Here is a 19,443-nt window from a genome sequence, read left to right as displayed (position 1 = left end):
ATGTATTTTACCTTACTCTGTTAGTGTGTAAAAAAAAAAAAAAAAAAAAAAAAAAATTTTTAAAGCGGTCTTCTGAAAATGTTGTTTCACATGATATTGCCAGTGGACAAATGTGTCCCAACTCGCTCACATCCTGGCATCTCTTGCCCAAACCTCAAGGTTGCTTTGCTTGGGGGAATAGAAAGCTAATGAGTCAGTCTATTTTTGGTGATCAAGCTGCGATCATTAGTCATACCCCAGAGGAGGTGCTGCATAAGTGTAAAGTGGATGGTACACATGGGTATTCACAGGAGCTGGAGGATTGCTCACCTTATGTTCGAAGAAAAATAAGTGGGAGGAAAAAATAATTGTGCATTAAACCATTGGGGTATTGCCTTTTGTGACTGGCGTTCAAGAAGGATCATGTGCACTAAATTCTAGCATGTTTAATTGAAATTCACACACGTTACAAGGAATCTGTCACCAGGTTTCTACCACATCATCTGAGAGCATCAGAATGTAGACTGATTCCAGCAATGTGTCACTTACTCAGCTGCTGTAGCTTTGATAAAATCACCTTCACCTGCTGCCATGTAGTCCTTCATTCTCACACACTCTGTATAACCCCATCACTGGCTGTTTTCTGCGTATACTTGGCAGAAAGCAACCAATCAGTGGTGTGGGCGGGGTTATACAGAGCTCAGCATTCAGAGATCTGCTAGATCTGCAGTAGAGTACACTGATTTTATTAAAACTGCAGCAAGCAGCCCAGTAAGTGACACATTGCTGGAATCCATGTCTAAAAACTGACAACTGCTGCTCCCAGTAAACTAAATGATACATCATTGGAATCTGGGTCTCTTTTCCTACATCATGCTACTCTCAATGAGGTAGCAAAAGCCTGGTGACAGATTTCCTGTAAGGACACCTTGTATGAAGTTGAAACGCCATAATTAATTGGTAATATGCAAAGTTTACTTTTTTAGCATAAATATCACTAAAACCAATAGAAAAGTTATAAGTTTGTCTGGTGGCTTGTCAGAACCAAATACTGGTAGTTGTAAAGGGACCAAATAAATCTACGTTAATATCTTACAATGCCAGTATGGGACATTAACCCTATAGCAAACCAAGTGTGTTCTTCCATGTTAAGTTGACTAGGACCGGAGTTGAGAAACATTGATATAAAGAGCCACCAACAGGTCATGTTTTCAGGGTTTCCCTAGTGTTGCACAGGTGATAATTCCATCACCCGCTCAAGCATTAATTCCATCAATTATGCAATACGAAGGAAATCCTGAACACATGACCTGTTGGTGGCTCTTGAGGACCGGACTTGAGAAACACTGCTTTAAGTGAGACCTGACCATACCCATAAGTAGAAGACTGTTGGCCATTAATGTGTTGATTGTTGCCATCTGTTTAATGAGCTTCTTTATAATAATCGGTGAAACAATTTTAAAAGGAATAGAACGATTACACAAATGACCGTATAAAGCTACATACACACAATGCATGTTATCCATCTTCTATTTAAAGTAGTGAATTATGTCAGCATTTTGTAGTAACTCCACAATCTAAGCAAGCTGTCCTCTGCACCATCCTCGTGGGTGGGTGACGACATCCTTGCCACAAAGCTTCCGATATAGAATCCCAAAGCCACATTTCCATTTCTCCTTTTCTGAAAAGTAGCACATAATCCTTGCTGCACTCCATAGATTTTCCATTAATGTGGAGATGTGTTTGTAGTTTCCGCAGGTCACCTCTACTGGGGAAGATAGGGGAGCACTCATATTGTGGCGCCATTATTGCTTCGTCTTATACTTGGCTGGCCTTATTTGTTTGTTTTTATTTTTATTTTTTTCTTTCACAACATAAATGGCTTTCCTAGGGCCAAGTACACATGTTCAGTATTTGGTCAGTATTTTACACTTATTTTTACTTATTTTACTCACTTTTATATAGTGCCATTAATTTTACAGCACTTTAGATATCAGTATTTATAAGCCAAAATCAGAAGTGGAACAATCTGCGTAAAAGTATAATAGAAACACGTCAGCACTTCTGCATTTCTCACCCTCTCCAGGTTTTGGCTGATAAATACTGATGCACAATACTGACCAAATACTGAGCGGGGCCGAATTCTCACTCCTCCACAAAGCTATGAACAATGCTGAAACTTTCTATACTTCTTGCATAACTATCATTCTCCTTTATTCTAGAGTATTGGGACACTCACAGGACTTTCCTGTATGTTGTAGCTTTGCTATAAAATAGTCATTGCTTGTATACTCCTCTTCATAAATCTATGCTGTATTTGCATGTGTTCTCCTGTACAGAACGAGCATTTCTACCGACCTCATTTAGGATGGTTGATGTTGTTCTTGGTAGATGTTTCAGTCCTTATTGTAGTTTTACACGGTTTGTAATTTTAGTGCATTTTGTTGCTTGTATCTTCAATATTCTATTGTTCACTATCTTTTGGAGGGTTATTTTCATGTTATGAAGTAGTTGCTTTAAAAAAAAATAAAAAAAATTGCAAACTTGCTTATTTTCATGCGGTCTTATCTGCTGTCCAAGGAATTATTCACTGCACACTCAGTTCTGTTCAAGTAAGGCTACTTTCACACTACCGTCATTTTGCCTAAATCGCAATGCGTCGTTTAGGAGAAAAAACGCATCCTGCAAAGTTGTCTGCAGGATGCGTTTTTTCCCCATAGACTTACATTAGCGACGCATTGCGACGTATGGCCACACGTCGCATCCGTCGTGCAACGGATGCGTCGTGTTTTGGCAGACCGTCAGCACAAAAAGTTACATGTAACTTTTTTTGTGCGTCGTGTCTACCATTTCTTGAACCAAATTGGGTGTGCAGTGAATAATTCCTTGGATGTATATTGGGGATCTGCTCACTTTTCTCCAGCACCTTGAAGACTCTCCCTGTGTGTGCGCTCTGTAGGAGAATGACAGCAGATCGTTAAATAAAGAATATTCAATGAGTATCTTTTATCTTGCATAGTGTACAGCTATTTTCCTCGGAGCTCGGCCACTAGTTCCACAGTAGCTATGTTCCACAAGAGGAGTTAAAGGGTCTTTGACTGTTAAAATTAAGTCCCGCTGCTTATTGCTTCACAATGGGGTCAATAATTTAAATTCACCTTCCCACCTGCTTGTTTTCCTTCAGTATCCACCCCTCTCTTCTTTGACAGCTCTGGCTTCATAAGACCAGAGAAGGGTGGAGATAGATGGAAACCAAGCAGGTAGGAAGGTTTAGTTAAAGGAATGGCCCCACCATGAAGTACTGAGCCCCGGTACTTGGTTTGAACTGTCATTCTGTGCTGACTTTCTTTTAACATACCACTCAGCTGTGTCTAGCCCATTGATTTTTATGCATCGGTTAGTCGCTCTCCCTCCCTCTCAGCTCCTGAAAGGGCTTGTATCAGTCCTGTAGAATCACAAGCCCTTGTCATCCATCTTAAGTAGTTTCCAGAGGAAGTTTCCTAATCAAGACTCTTACTTTCCTCAGCAGTGTACTTGTTCAAAGTCTCTTGTATCTCTACATGCAAACAGTGATAACATGTAGATTTGGAGAACAAAGATGAACAGTCAGTTCTGGTGAGCAGCTTCATTCTGCTACTACACAATAATGAAGTCCCTCAAGGAGGAGCGCTCTCCCCCAAGCATTCAGGAAGTAAGGAGACTGCAGAGCTCTGAGCTGCTTTGAGACCACTTGAGAATACCTTTTTAGTGTTTGTACTTGTATGTTGTTTAAAATGCATGTGATTATAATATGCTGTAAAATATAATGTTATGTATATTCCCTTCTTTTTTCCTACTTAGTGGAGAAAGTGGAGCAGGGAAAACAGTGGCTGCAAAATACATCATGGGCTACATTTCTAAAGTATCAGGAGGAGGCCCAAAAGTTCAGGTACTTTATTTGTGCTAAATATTGATGGAAAAAAACATCTTCATTAAGGATGTTGCATCCAGCAGTCCAAAAAACAATTCAGTGGGTAATTTGACATCTGGCTACAGTCTGTTTGTATGGCTTCTGAGACATAGCAATGTTCCTCCAGGGCTTCCTCCACCTTGACAGCTCTGCATGAAATCTTTTAGACAGCAAGTCTTTTTCCAAAAGGACATATGACCTGTTGATAGCGTCTCGTTTTGCCATTTGCAGCACGTGAAGGATATCATTCTGCAGTCCAATCCTTTATTAGAGGCCTTTGGGAATGCGAAGACGGTCAGAAATAACAACTCCAGTAGATTTGTAAGTTGCCGTTCTTTCACCTTCTTATGCAGTTGTGTAAGCAACATCCTATTCTTGATGCTATTAATTGACCATAGCAAAGATATTGACTTGGATCTATGTGCCAAGTAAAGAACTGTAATATATGGCTGTGTTGTTATCCATGATTTTGTTATAAATCTGTATTTCCAAAAGGGAAAATACTTTGAAATCCAGTTCAGTCCCGGGGGAGAACCAGATGGAGGCAAAATATCTAACTTTTTGCTGGAAAAATCTCGGGTGGTGATGAGAAATCCAGGAGAGAGAAGTTTTCATATTTTTTATCAGGTATGAACATGAACTGATAATATCTTTACCATTTGTGAATTCACGGATTATTAAAAAAAAAAATGTGCATGTACTAAATCTTGGATTGCCGTCTCTTAACTTTCTGCTCCACATTTGTATATACACATTTGTTCCAAGGCTTACTGACCTGACTAATTCTGCAGTTCCCTGTAGGAATGTCTGGGGGCCAATGTCATATTAATATTATTAAATGTTTTTCAAAACAGATTCCCGTGTCAACAGCTGTTCTTATTGTTACTGTCTTCGGTGGCTAATACTTGGCAAAGGAGTGCAATAAACTGTGAAGCTCGTTGTGTCATCTTGTGGGATTACACGAGTTACTGATTAAAAGTCTATTGAATACGATTCAAGTCTAAGTAACAATCTGAAAATCAACCACATTGTTGTGTAAGGAATAAAGGCTGAGTTCAGATGGTGCAGAATTCTGTACAGATTCCGGTTTAATCTGCACTTTGCCATTTGTCTCTGGTTTGCACCATCGATTTCACATTTTTAAAGGGGTTCACATCAGGTTTTTGTTTTTTAGTGGACTGGGTGTCCGCAAGAAAAAAAACATGAGTGATTTTGATCCCATTCACAGATCAAAATTCTATTCAATCCTATAGGTCTGTAAAAAGCCTTATGTGGAGACCACGTGTTTTTTTTTTTTTTTTTTTTCCAGCTGTGCTGTTCTTCTGATTGACCGGAAGTCAGAGGTAATAGCCACAAGCTCTCAATGTAAGTCTAAGAACCTCGTTCTGACTCTCATAGACTTGCATTGAGTTCTGGAGCGATCCGGCAGGTCACAAACTGCTGGAGCGGTACTGATGAAACATGAAGATGGCGGCTGGAAAGTTGTAAGACTAGGGGCAGGGAACTTAAATTAGTAGCACCACTCCAGTTCTGAAATTTTTAAAGTGGTGCTTAAAAATATTTAAAGGGAATTTGCCACAATGTTTGCCACCTATCTATGGGCAGCATAATGTACAGACAGAACCCTGAATTCCAGCATTGTCCCTTATTTGGCTACTTACTGTAGTACATAAAATCATTGTATTACAGCAGGAGATTATCCGTAGAGGAATAGTAAACCTGTCATAGTCATTCATATGAGCTGAATCTAACCTGCCCCCATCGCTGATTGGAAGGTTTCTGCCTATGCACTGTGAACACAGACAGAAAGCTGACAATCATTGCTGTGGGCGGGGTTATACAGATCTCTGCATTCAGAGAACAGCTAAGTGACACATCACTGGAATCAGAGTCTTTGTCCCTAGTTCATGTGGCTCTCAGATGAAATGTTAGGAAATGCCACTGGCACTTACGAATAGCCATTATAAACATCACCTGCCGAATAGTGGTGATTCTGAACCACCACAAGATAAATTTAGATCACCAATCCATAACTCGCACATGGTGAGAATAGTGTATAGTTCTATATTAATAAAACAGCATTCAGTAAAAATATTGCAAAAACCACAAAATATAAGCAAGCTAAATGTCCAAATATATCAGGTTGTACAAAACCACATCCAGCTCAACTAGGGATATTAAATGGATGCGCCAACATGTTGCGGAATAAGGTGTTAAACGGAACTTGTCACCTGAGAAAAGCTGTTAACTTGCAGATATGGGGTTAATCTGCGGGTTAATTGCGTTGACCTTGCTCATCGTTCACACTTAGAACCCTGCTGCCACGGGCAAATGAATGTTATTCCTCCTGGCAGCGTTCTGGTTCCAGTCATTTGTGTTGTGGAAACAGATGAACTTTAGTCTCAGACTGCTTCGAGTTAGTCATAGGGTTGGTGCCGCGCGGGTACAGTCACCGCTCTATGTATAGAGAGCAGCAGCTGTAACCGTGCCCGCGGCACTGACTGTCAGCAGCTCAGCATTATCGCCGGCTGTCAGTCAGTGCTGGGGATGTGGTTAATGCACAGAGCGGTGACTGAACCCTATGACTCGAAGCCGCCAGGGAGAACAAGATTCATTTGTTCCTGGAGTCAGTGTGATTAACCCCATATTTGCAGGTTAATAGTTTTTTGTTTTTTTTTCCAGGATACTGGTTCCTTTTAACCAACTATGTCTCTTTGGGTGGCGCTGAATTCTGTAGAACCAGAAACGGATTGTCACTAGATTTTTGCTTTTCCATCTGAGAGCAAATTACCGTACTAGTGATGAGCGAGTGTACTCGTTGTTCGGGTTTTCCTGAGCACGCTCTGGTGACATAGAGATATAGTTTTCCTCGCCGCAGCTGAATGATTTGCAGCTACTAGACAGCTTGATTACATGTGGGGATTCCCTAGCAACCAGGCAACCCCCACATGTACTCAGGCTGGGTAGTAGCTGTAAATCATTCAGCTGTCAATAAAAACAAAAACTGCGAGCAGTCACAAATACTCGGAGACCACCCGAGCAACGAGTACACCCAATCACCACTACAAATTACCTATAAGCTCACAATGCAGTTACTAAAATGTGTATGTGAGTGTGTGAAATTACTGTGCAGGAAAAAGCCGCATGATCCCAATGTTCTCTATTACTTGCTGCAGTTGATTGAAGGAGCTTCTAAGGAACAAAGGAATGACCTTGGGATTACCAACCTGGATTATTACTACTACCTTAGTCAGTCTGGCTCTTACAAAGTAGATGACATTAATGACAAGAGGGACTTTCAGGAAACCATGGTAAGTGACATTGGTCTGTGCTTACTTTATAAATATTTGTGTATATATTGAGGTAATTTATCAAAACTAGTGTATGGGGAAAATTGGAGTAGTTCTCCTTGTCAGCCCATCAGTTTCCATCTCCCATCGGAGGCCTATCCAGTGAGCGGCAGCAGAGCATAGCCTGAGATGTGTAAGCATAGCCTTCCATTTAGGACGAGTCTACTGCCTTTCTATAGAGTTAAAAAATGTATACTGCCCAAAAGCACAGCCCAGTAGGCCAAGTGAATAGGGGCCTACACCAGAAGCAGAATGAAGATCACAAGCACTGTGTGAACATGGCCCTGGAGGGGTTGTGTAGGATTCGGGACCCTCCTTTGTTAACCAGAGTAGAAACGGACGGCGTCGGTCACTCTGGAGGAGCCTGCACATACTTTACTCAGCCCACCTGGTCAACTAGTTAGGACATCGATGCCAACAGTAAAATAAGTTGGCAGTGTTACTGCAAAACTTTCACCAGTAAAGTCAATGAGTAGAGTCCCAACTATCATATGGAACATAGGAAAACCCTCATTTCATACATGAGAAAATGTAAAGGGGATGATGCGTTCAGTGTAAACTTTTGGGGATTAAGCTAATCTAGTTTCCTGGAAAAAGGACTAGTAAACCATGGTTCATAGTACCCCCCTGCTTTAGTGCAGCGAATAAAATGTATATACAAAATATATATGATTTGATACTAGGATCAGCTAATCCCTACAACATTTCTCGTTTGCTTCCTACAGCATGCAATGAGCGTCATTGGTATCTTTGCCGAAGAGCAAGCTATGGTGCTGCAGATTGTAGCAGGAATTCTCCATCTGGGTAACATTAGCTTCAAAGAAAAGGGAAACTATGCAGCAGTGGAGAGTGAAGAGTGTAGGTATTTCTGGATCTGACCCTTAGTCACTGCCGTTACGTTTTCTTATTATTCCCTAAACATCTGTATATGTTAATGTCAGTGTGCTGATATACTCCACAATCACCGGTTTCTTCGGTGCCCAGCGCCGCTCCAGTCCTCCTCCTCTTCCCACCAGCCTAATCACACTGCACTCTGTCTGAACCAGAAGTCTTTTACAGTGCGAGTCTATGGAGCATTGTAAAAGTGACTTTGGATCACATAGACCCCCAGTGTGGTCTGGAGAGTGGGAGGAGCTGTCACATGACTCAGAAGAGGACCAGATCGGTGCCGGGGGAAGATGGCGATCGATGAGTTTATTAGTACACCAGCACTACACTACATATACAATAACACAGGTTTGGTAATGAAACCAATAACCAAAGTACTTGTTTAATACCTATAGACACCTTGTATATTGCTTAGTGCATTTTATTTATAATGCGATTTATAAAATGCTTTTGCTATCGTTTTTTTTTTGTTTTTTTTTTCTTAATGAAAAATGATAACCTTTTATATCGCCTGCAGCTTGCATGTGTTAGACGGTTAGAGGCAGGAATTCACCACAATCCAAACTGGATAATTTGCTGCAAATTCACTACTAATTTCTGTACATAATGCGACCCTTTGTCAGAATTTCGTTAGAGCATAAGGGAACGAAATATGATACAGATCGTGATCTCATCTCTACCTGAAGAGGTCTCATGGTTGATTTTGTCTTCCATTCTTGATTTTATGTTCTGATGAAGGTCATGGGTGGACTTGAAAAGTTGAAGTGACTGAGTCCTCTACTGAAAATCAATGTCATTGGTTTTTAAGATGTGCAAAGATACTTATGTACAAATTTGCATTCATGTCCATGACTGCCACTTGTAAATATGGAAACAAGAATAGCTGTTTTATTCGTGGTGTTTATAATTTTTTTACGTCTTTGTGTCAACACCAAAAGAAGTTATCAGAAGGACTTTTGTCTTGTTCATTATAGAGCATTTTATACAGTTGTTCCTGCTGTGTAAAAACTCAGAGGTTTTCCATATTTTTTTTTTTTTTTTCAAAATGGCTGGACTAGCCATGGTATCGGCCAACAATATCAGATCAATGGGGAACAGACTAAGGGGCAAAGCTGTGATGTCCAGTCGTGCCACTACTGAATGTCCAGCATGGTGGTGTACCGTAGACACAAGACTCTCAGGAGCACCACATCACCTACAGATACTGGAGGAGCAAAAAGGATAGGCTGCCAGTATTAAAAATAAATACATGGAGAACCCCTTTAATAGGTCTGACTTCTAACATTACCTTTGGTCCCTGGATTATCAGAATGAAGTTGACATCTCATCCATACGGACGTGTCAGCCACTAGTTATCCGATCTCTTGCCTTATGTCATTTCATTGTTGCATAGGAATATCATGTGATAACCATTAGATAACTTCTGTAAGTAAAGATGCCACAAGCCAGAATAACACATTTATATGTTATGAGTAGAAATTGATATGCCTCAATATCAGATATAGTTTTACGACAGCAGCATGTTGAAGCTAATGTCTTTGATCTGGATGGCAGCAATTCCTGTAAGCGTGCATTCTGCCTTCCATCACACGACATCCGTCATTAGCACTAATATGGTGTGCAGATAAAGCCGCAATGTGGCCACAATCTGCTATTAATCTAGAGGAAAGTGGATGGGGAGAGTAAAGGACTTTTTAATGTCTAGAAATTGCTTCCAGGATCCTGGGAACAATGATGCAGGAATCACAATCACTATCTTGGTGTTCTTCCAGTGTCACGATGTTGTTGAGGTCATTAGTCCAAAGATATATAATATGTTATGTTAGATCATACATACAATATCTGGACACTTTCCCTGGGAAATATCCTATTGGACAGGTAAACCTAATACAATAGTTGTGTGCTTGTATGTGATTTTCTGGTTTTTATTTTTAGATTCTCTCACAGTTGACGTGTACCTATGATAAAAGTTAGACCTCACTATTTTTTGTAGGTGGGAAAAGTCGACAGTGTATCCTATACTTCTTTTCCCCACTGTATGATCTCAAAATGGCAGTAGCTGTGCAAAAAAAATCCCATAGACCCAATACAGGGCACATGAGACTTTAATAACAGGGCTTTAATGCCTAAACAATCTTATAATACTTTCAGGAATCATTTTACATTTTCTTAATCTCCTTTTAATTATATGAAACTCAGGAGGGAGTACACTTTAAAGAAAAAATTAAAAATGGTGCAGTAATGAGCTTGGTGGCAGTATAAAAAAAAGAGCCTCCAAGGAGGTTCGGTATGCAGGCTCCTTGCAATAAGATTAATTAAGCCAAGAGTTCAACTGTAATATGGAGAAAAAAACAAGAACTACAATCAATTTGTAGGGCTCGATGCACACCTCATTAGCGTTATGTCAGGAACTTACTGAAGGCCCTCCATGTAGGAAAGTGCAGTCAGTCTGGAAGAGTTTAACCAAGAGCTTTGTCCAACCAAGAGCTTTGTCCAGAGTCATAGTGGGCACTATATAATTACAGTCATGAATGTCTTGGTTCCACTGAGCCATAAAAAACGTCAGATTCTAAAGTAACTTTTCACGCCTACTGGCAGTAAATGTATCTTCTTGGTCACTAGACATTTTTTTAAGTGTGATATTCTTGTGGAAAGTTTACAGAAAAACCTGTTGCTTCTAACTTGTTTCTTGTGCTATATTAGGCATCTGATTTGGGCATTTTTCCGATCAACTGAAAATAGTTTCTTGGTGCTCGCTTGGTTATAGAGTCAGCATTCATACTCACAGATCTATAAAGTTAAGAACAAGATGGCCTTTTGCAGTCCAGAAGAACCTTATTAGCATGTCAAGGAGCTATCCAATTACTTAAAGGGGGGGCAGGGGGGGGGGGGAGTTGGGTACAGCTTTTGATAACTTTATAATTGCCAGCAGTAGAGAAATGAATGACTGGCCCATGTAATATATGAACTAGCCGAGTCCACCACTATTAAATGGCTCTGGCATATAAAGGGGGCTCCTATGTGATAAAAAAAACCCATCCGTATACCTTTAAAACCGTGGCCAAAATAAGTATCTGATACACTGCCAATTTTGCTAGTTTCCCCATCTACAAAGAATGGAGAGGTCTGTAATTTTTATTGTAGGTACAGAATCTAAAATGCAAATTAAAATCATACACTGATTCTGTATTGATATTTTCATTGCATGAAATAAGTATTTGATGCAATAGAAAACAGAACTTAGTATTTGGTACAGAAACCTTTGTTTGCAATTAGAGGTCAGATGTTTCCGTTCTTGATCAAGATTGCACACACTGCAGCAGGGAATTTGGCCCACTAATCTATATAGATCTTTAGATCTTTCAAGTTTCAGGGCTGTCACTGGGGAACGTTGAATTTCAGCTCCCTCCAAAGAGTATCTATTGGCTTCGGGTCTGGAGACTGGCTACCCCACTCCAGAACCTTGAAATGCTTCTTACGGAGCAACTCCTTAGTTGCCCTGGCCGTGTTTTCAGGTCATTGTCATGCTGGAAGACTGAAACCCTACCCAACTTCAGTGCTCTTACTGAGAGAAGAAAATTGTTGGCCAAAATCCCATGATACATGAACCCCATCCATCCTCCCTTCATTATGGTGCAGTTGTCCTGTCCCTTTTGCAGAAAAGCACTCCCAAAGTATGATGTTTCACCCACTATGCTTCACGGTTGGGACAGTGTTCTTGGGGTTGTACTCGTGCTTCTTCCGCCATACATGGCAAGTGGAGTTGATACCAAAAAGTTATATTTTGGTCTTATCTGACCACATGACCTTCTCCCATGCCTCCTCTGGATCATCCAGATGTTCGAAGTTCAAACGGGCCTGGACGTGTACTGGCATGAGCAGTGGGACTTTGCGTGCCCTGCACAATTTTTGTCCATGACGGCGTAGTATGTTACTAATGGTAATTTGAGACACTGGTCCCAGCTCTTTAGATCATTGACCAGGTCCTCCTGTGTAGTTCTGGGCTGATTACTGACCTTTCTGAGAATCATGCTTGCCCCACGTGGCGAAATCTTACATGGAGCCCCAGATCAAGGAAGATTGACAGTCCTCTGGTGGTTCTTCAACTTTCTAATAGTTGTTGCCTTCTCACCAAGCTGCTTGCCTATTATCCTGTAACCCATCCCAACCTTGTGCAAGTCTACAATTTTTTGTCTGTCTTTAGAAAGCCCTTTGATCTTGACCATGGTGGAGAGGTTGGAGTATGATTGTGTGTGGACAGGTGTCTTTTATACAGGTAACACGTTCAAACAGGTGCAATTAATACAGGTAATGAGTGCAGAGTAGGAGCGCATCTTTAAGAAAAAAATAACAGGTCTGAGAGCCAGAATTCTTGCTAGTTGGTAGGTGATCAAATACTTATTTCATACAATAAAATGCAACTTAAAGGGAATCTGTCACCCCATTTTGTGCCTATAAGCTGCGGCCACCGGCATCAGGGGCTTATCTACAGCATTCTATAATGCTGTAGATAAGCCCACGATGCAACCTGAAAGATTAAAAAACCAGGTTATATTATACTCACCCAGGTCCGGTCTGATGGGCGTTGCGGTCCGGGTCCAGTGGCTCCCATCTTCATACGATGACGTCCTCTTCTTAGTTTCCTGCCGCGGCTCCTGTGCATGCGTACTTTATCTGCCCTGTCAAGGGCAGAGCAAAGTACTGCAGTGCGCAGGCGTCGGGCCTTTCTGACCTTTCCCTGCGCACTGCAGTACTTTGCTCTGCCTCAACAGGGCAGGCAAAGTACGCCTGCTCAGGAGCCGCGGCAGGAAGCAAAGAGTAATTCATCGTATGAAGATGGGAGGCCCCGGACCGTGACGACCATCAGAACGGACTGGGACCACCCCTGAGTGAGTATAATGTAACCTGGTTTTCTTCTCTATCAGGTTACATCGGGGGCTTATCTACAGCATTACAGAATGCTGTAAATAAGCCCCTGACGGCGGTGGCCGCAGCATATAGGCCAAAAATGGGGTGACAGATTCCCTTTTAACCCCTTAGTGACAGAGCCAATTTGGTACTTAATGACCGAGCCAATTTTTACAATTCTGACCAGTGTCACTTTATGAGGTTATAACTCTGGAACGCTTTATCGGATCCCGCTGATTCTGAGATTGTTTTTTCGTGACATGTTGTACTTCAAGTTAGTGGTAACATTTCTTCGATATTACTTGCGATTATTTATGAAAAAAATGGAAATATGGCGAAAATTTTTAATATTTTGCAATTTTCAAACTTTGTATTTTTATGCCCTTAAATCAGAGAGATATGTCACAAAAAATAGTTAATAAATAACATTTCTCACATGTCTACTTTACATCAGCACAATTTTGGAAACAATTTTTTTTTTTGTTAGGGAGTTATAAGGGTTAAAAGTTGACCAGCAATTTCTCATTTTTACAACACCATGTTTTTTTTAGGGACCACATCACCTTTGAAGTGATTTTGAGGGGTCTATATGATAGAAAATAACCAAGTTTGACACCATTCTAAAAACTGCACCCCTCAAGCTGCTCAAAACCACATTCAAGAAGTTTATTAACCCTTTACGTACTTCACAGGAACTAAAACAATGTGGAAGAAAAAAATGAACATTTAACTTTTTTTTGCAAACATTTTACTTCAGAACCATTTTTTTTAATTTTCACAAGTGTAAAAACAGAAATTTAACCACAAATTTTGTTGTGCAATTTTTCCTGAGTACACCGATACCCCATATGTGGAGGTAAACCACTGTTTGGGCGCACCGCAGAGCTTGGAAGTGAAGGAGCACCGTTTGACTGTTTCAATGCAGAATTGGCTGGAATTGAGATCGGATGCCATGTCGCGTTTGGAGAGCCCCTAATGTGCCTAAACAGTGGAAACCCCCCACAAGTGACACCATTTTGGAAACTAGACCCCCCAAGGAACTTATCTAGATGTGTGGTGAGCACTTTGAACCCCCAAGTGCTTCACAGAAGTTTATAACGTAGAGCCGTGAAAATAAAAAATCGCATTTGTTTTCACAAAAATGAATTTTTCGCCCACAAATTCTTATTTTCACAAGGGTAACAGGAGAAATTAGACCACAAAAGTTGTTGTGCAATTTCTCCTGAGTACGTCGATACCCCATATGTGGAGGTAAACCACTGTTTGGGCGCACCGCAGAGCTTGGAATTGAAGGAGCACCGTTTGACTTTTTCAATGCAGAATTGGCTGGAATTGAGATCGGATGCCATGTCGCGTTTGGAGAGTCCCTGATGTGCCTAAACAGTGGAAACCCCCCACAAGTGATACCATTTTGGAAACTAGACCCCTTAAGGAACTTATCTAGATGTGTGGTGAGCACTTTGAACCCCCAAGTGCTTCACAGAAGTTTATAACGTAGAGCCGTGAAAATAAAAAAATCGCATTTTTTCTACAAAAATGATCTTTTTGCCTCCAAATTTTTATTTTACCAAGGGTAACAGGAGAAAATGGACCCCAGAAGCTGTTGTACAATTTGTCTTGAGTACGCCGACACCCTATATGTGGGGGTAAACCACTGTTTGGGCGCATGGCTGAGCTCGGAAGCAAAGAGCGCCATTTGACTTTTCAATGCAAAATTGACTGGAATTGAGATCGGACGCCATGTCGCGTTTGGAGAGCCCCTGATGTGCCTAAACAGCAGAAACCCCCCAAAAGTGACCCCATTTTGGAAACTAGACCCCCCATGGAACTTATCTAGATGTGTAGTGAGAACTTTGAATGCCCAAGTGCATCACAGAAGTTTATAATGCAGAGTAGTGAAAATAAAAAATATTTTTTTTCCCACAAAAAAGATTTTTTTAGCCCCCAAATTTTTATTTTCACAAGGGTAACAAGAGAAATTGGACCCCAAAAGTTGTTGTCCAATTTGTCCTGAGTATGCTGGTACCCCATATGTGGGGGTAAACCACTGTTTGGGCGCACGGCAGAGCTCGGAAGGGAAGGAGCGCCATTTTGGAATGCAGACTTTGATAGAATTGTCTGCGGGCGTTATGTTGCGTTTGCAGACCCCTAATGTACCTAAACAGTAGAAACCCCCACAAGTGACCAAATTTTGGAAACTAGACCCCCTAAGGAACTTATCTAGATATGTGGTGAGAACTTTGAAAGCTCAAGTGCTTCACAGAAATTTATAATGCAGAGTAGTGAAAATAAAAAAATATATTTTTTTCCAACAAAAAAGATTTTTAGCCCCCAAGTTTTTATTTTCACAAGGGTAACAGGAGAAATTGGACCCCAAAAGTTGTTGTCCAATTTATCCCGAGTACGCTGATGCCCCATATGTGGGGGTAAACCACTGTTTGGGCGCACGGCAGAGCTCAGAAGGGAGGGAGTACCATTTGACTTTTTTAGCGCAAAATTGGCTGTCGTGTTTGGAGACCCCCTGATGTACCTAAACAGTGGAAACCCCCCAATTCTAACTCCAACCCTAACCCCAACACAGCCCTAACCCTAATCTCAACCCGATCCATAATCCTAATCACAACCCTAACGATAATCACAACCCTAACCCCAAAACAGCCCTAATCTCAACCCTAACCATAACCCTAATCAAAACCCTAAATCCAACACACCCCTAACCCTAATCCCAACCCTAACCCTAATCCCAACCCTAATCCCAAATGTAACACTAATCCCAACCCTAATCCAAACGCTAACCCTAATCCCAACTCTAACCCTAACTTTAGCCCCAACCCTAACCATAACTTTAGCCCCCGTCGTCACAAAAAAAGTTCAATGTAACCTTTTTTTTGTACGTCGCGTCCGCCATTTCCGCGGATGCGTGGCCGTAACTCTGCCCCCTCCTCCCCAGGACATAGACTGGGCAGCGGATGCGTTGAAAAACTGCATCCGCTGCCCACGTTGTGCACAATTTTCACAACGTGCGTCGGTACATCGGGCCGACGCATTGCGACCGCCCCGTACCGGCGCAAGTGTGAAAGAAGCCTAAGGCTACTTTCACACTAGCGTCGTACTCGGCCCATCGCAGTGTGTCGGGCCGACGTACCGACGCTAGCGTTGTAAGCGCCGCACAACGGGTGCAGCGGATGCTGTTTTTTCAACGCATCCGCTGCCCCATTGTGAGGTGCGGGGAGGCGGGGGCGGAGTTCCGGCCACGCATGCGCGGTCGGAAATGGCGGACACGTCGCACAAAAAAGTTACATGCAGTTTTTTTTGTCGACGGTCCGCCGAAGCACGACGCATCCGTCGCACGACGGATGCGACATGTGGCAATCCGTCGCAATGCGTCGCTAATGCAAGCCAATGGAGAAAAAACGCATCCTGCAAGCACTTTTGCAGGATGCGTTTTTCTCCAACGACGCATTGCGACGGAAGCCAAAAAACGCTAGTGTGAAAGTAGCCTAACTCTAACCCTAGCCCTAACCCTAACCCTAAATTTAGCCCCAACCCTAACCCTAACCCTAACTCTAACCCTAACTCTAACCCTAACTCTAACCCTAACTCTAACCCTAACTCTAACCCTAACTCTAACCCTAACTCTAACCCTAACCCTAACTCTAACCCTAACTCTAACCCTAACCCTAACTCTAACCCTAACTCTAACCCTAACTCTAACCCTAACTCTAACCCTAACTCTAACCCTAACTCTAACCCTAACTCTAACCCTAACTCTAACCCTAACTCTAACCCTAACTCTAACCCTAACTCTAACCCTAACTCTAACCCTAACTCTAACCCTAACTCTAACCCTAACTCTAACCCTAACTCTAACCCTAACTCTAACCCTAACTCTAACCCTAACCCTAACCCTAATTTTAGCCCCAACTTGTCTTCTCCTGCCGGCCGGCAGATGGCAGCAGATGGCGGGCGCACTGCGCATGCGCCCGCCATGATGAAAAAGCCGGCTGGCAGGAGAAGACAGAAGAGGACCCAGGGACCCCGGGTGAGTATGATAGGGTCCCCGAATCCCCCTATTTCTCTGTCCTCTGATGTGCGATCACATCAGAGGACAGAGAAATAACTGATCGCTTTTTTTTTTTTTTTTTGCGGTCGCCGGTAAACTGTTAATTACCGGCGATCGCAAAGCAGGGGTCGGTGCAAACCGACCCCGATCATGTTCTTTGGGGTCTCGGCTACCCCCGGCAGCCGAGACCCCAAAGAACATCCGGGTGCCGGGCGGCGGGCGCACTGCGCGTGCGCCCGCCATTTTTTCCCGGAAAAAAGATGGCGGCGCCCATGGGGAGACACGAGGAGCACCGGGGGAGGTAGGTAAGTATTGGGGGGCTATTGGGGGCCATCGGGGACCACATTTCTCTGTCCTCCGATGTGCGATCACATCGGAGGACAGAGAAATTAAACGGCAAATCGCGTTTTTTTTTTTTTTTGTTGCGACCGCCGGTAAACGGTTAATTACCGGCGATCGCAACTCGGGGGTCAGTAAAAACCCCCCGAATCATGTTCTCTGGGGTCTCGGCTACCCTCGGCAACCGAGACCCCAGAGAAAATCCGACTCTGGGGGGCGCTATTCACTTTTTCCACAGCGCCGTTAATTAACGGCGCTGTGGATTAAGTACCCTTAGCGGCCGCCGTTAAAAGGCGTATCGGCGGTCGTTAAGGGGTTAATTATGTAAAAATCATACAATGTGGTTTTTATTTATGTACTGTCTCTCACAGGTGAAGTGTACCTGTGAAACAAATTAGACATCTCCATTCTTTGTAGGTGGGAAAAGTTGCAAAATTGGCAGTGTATCATATACTTATTTTTATGGGCAGGGGTTTTTCTAATGGGACAATCCTTCTTTAAATGAGGTTTATATCAAGAAAACCAATACATGGCTTCTGAATGTGCTGTACCGGTTTGCTATGCGTGGTAATAGTTTCATGTATTTGCAGTTCTAGCCTTCCCTACATTTCTTCTTGGAATAAATGAAAGTCGTTTAAAAGAGAAGTTAACAAGCAGGCAGATGGACAGCAAGTGGGGCGGCAAGTCCGAATCCATCAATGTGACCCTGAACGTGGAGCAAGCCTGCTACACCAGAGATGCTCTAGCCAAAGCACTGCATTCTCGTCTATTTGATTTTCTGGTGGATGTAAGTATGACCTCATATACATGTGTAAGCCTGGATGGTACTAACCTTATTCTACTTGCATAAACTTGACCATGACTGGTAATTTTTCCAACCCCAATGATTTGTCTTGATGTGTAACCAGGTTTATTGAGACTATTTAGAATAGTGTTTCCCAAACTCCAGTCCTCATGGACCCCAACAGGTCATGTTTTCAGGATTCCCTTAGTATTGCACAGGTGATGGAAGTATCAGGAGTTCTCACTTGTGCAGCACCATGGAAATCCTGAAAACATGACCTGTTGGGGTCCGTGAGGACTGGAGTTTGGGAAATACTGATTAGAATGTTCTTCAGTTTATTTATTTTTTTTCACGAGTCTCCTGTTCTCCTGTGAGATTTTAGTTTCAGCAAAAGTTAAAAGCATTAATATTCTACGTTGAACGTTCTAATCTAGTGACCTTATTTCATTACTGTGTCACCATGTTCACCTGAAATGTAAAATTCATAGATCTACTATTTGGCTAGTTAATTGGGTGAAGCTGCCAAGTACCGGATGTATATCCTATATAGAAAAGTAGACCGATTGGAGTATAAAAATATGTGAAACATGGAAAACTTGGTCTCCATGTGGACATTCAGTGCTGTAACAATACCACCATACTATTCTGAGGATTAAAAAGAGCAAACTATTCTGTCCTTCTCAACTATGAAATGTTACAACCATAACAACAGGAGAGGGGAAACTTATCAAGCTAAAGGCACCAGAATTGTGGCGTTCGGTCGTGCACTAAAAAACTGCATTTCGCGACTTGTATGTGTCCAGCAAGGGAGTACAGCTTCTCTAAGAATGGACATTGCTTAGCAAAACATTACACCAATATTTTGGCACACATTTCTGGCATAGAGTAAGCCAAATAGGTGGTGTAAGCTTGGATTAGACAGTATTAAATAGGAGCAGATTTCTCATAGCGGTTCATGCTGTTTGGTAAATCGGGTGCTTGCTTTTTTTGGACTGTGTAGTCTAAATTTGCACTGTCCAAGAATTGGACACTATTGATAAATATGCCCCAATGAGTGATCTTTATTGTGGTTTTAACAGGAAATTACACAGACAAAATTGCTGGGCTCTGACCTTTGCTCAGTACTGTATATAAGAATTGATAAGCATGCCATTAGACTGTGCAGTCATTTACTGAAGAATAT

At 42.1% G+C, this 19,443-nt stretch overlaps 1 protein-coding gene across 1 annotated transcript in view; it reads left to right on the top strand.

The window, feature by feature from the left end:
• The window catches only part of MYO1E (myosin IE), a 189,285-nt gene that overhangs the window by 93,205 nt on the left and 76,637 nt on the right, over positions 1-19,443 (top strand). Inside the window, exons 5-10 of the mRNA XM_077263863.1 lie at positions 3,820-3,907; positions 4,160-4,249; positions 4,424-4,555; positions 7,105-7,239; positions 8,004-8,136; positions 18,067-18,263. Of these exons, the coding sequence (XP_077119978.1) occupies positions 3,820-3,907; positions 4,160-4,249; positions 4,424-4,555; positions 7,105-7,239; positions 8,004-8,136; positions 18,067-18,263 (775 nt within the window). The remainder of the gene's footprint in view (positions 1-3,819; positions 3,908-4,159; positions 4,250-4,423; positions 4,556-7,104; positions 7,240-8,003; positions 8,137-18,066; positions 18,264-19,443) is intronic.

The sequence above is a fragment of the Ranitomeya variabilis genome, chromosome 5 (assembly GCF_051348905.1).
Source record: "Ranitomeya variabilis isolate aRanVar5 chromosome 5, aRanVar5.hap1, whole genome shotgun sequence".
NCBI lineage: Eukaryota > Metazoa > Chordata > Amphibia > Anura > Dendrobatidae > Ranitomeya > Ranitomeya variabilis.
The sequence above is the reverse complement of the archived record's forward strand: the minus strand, read 5'-3'. Positions and strand labels throughout refer to the sequence as shown.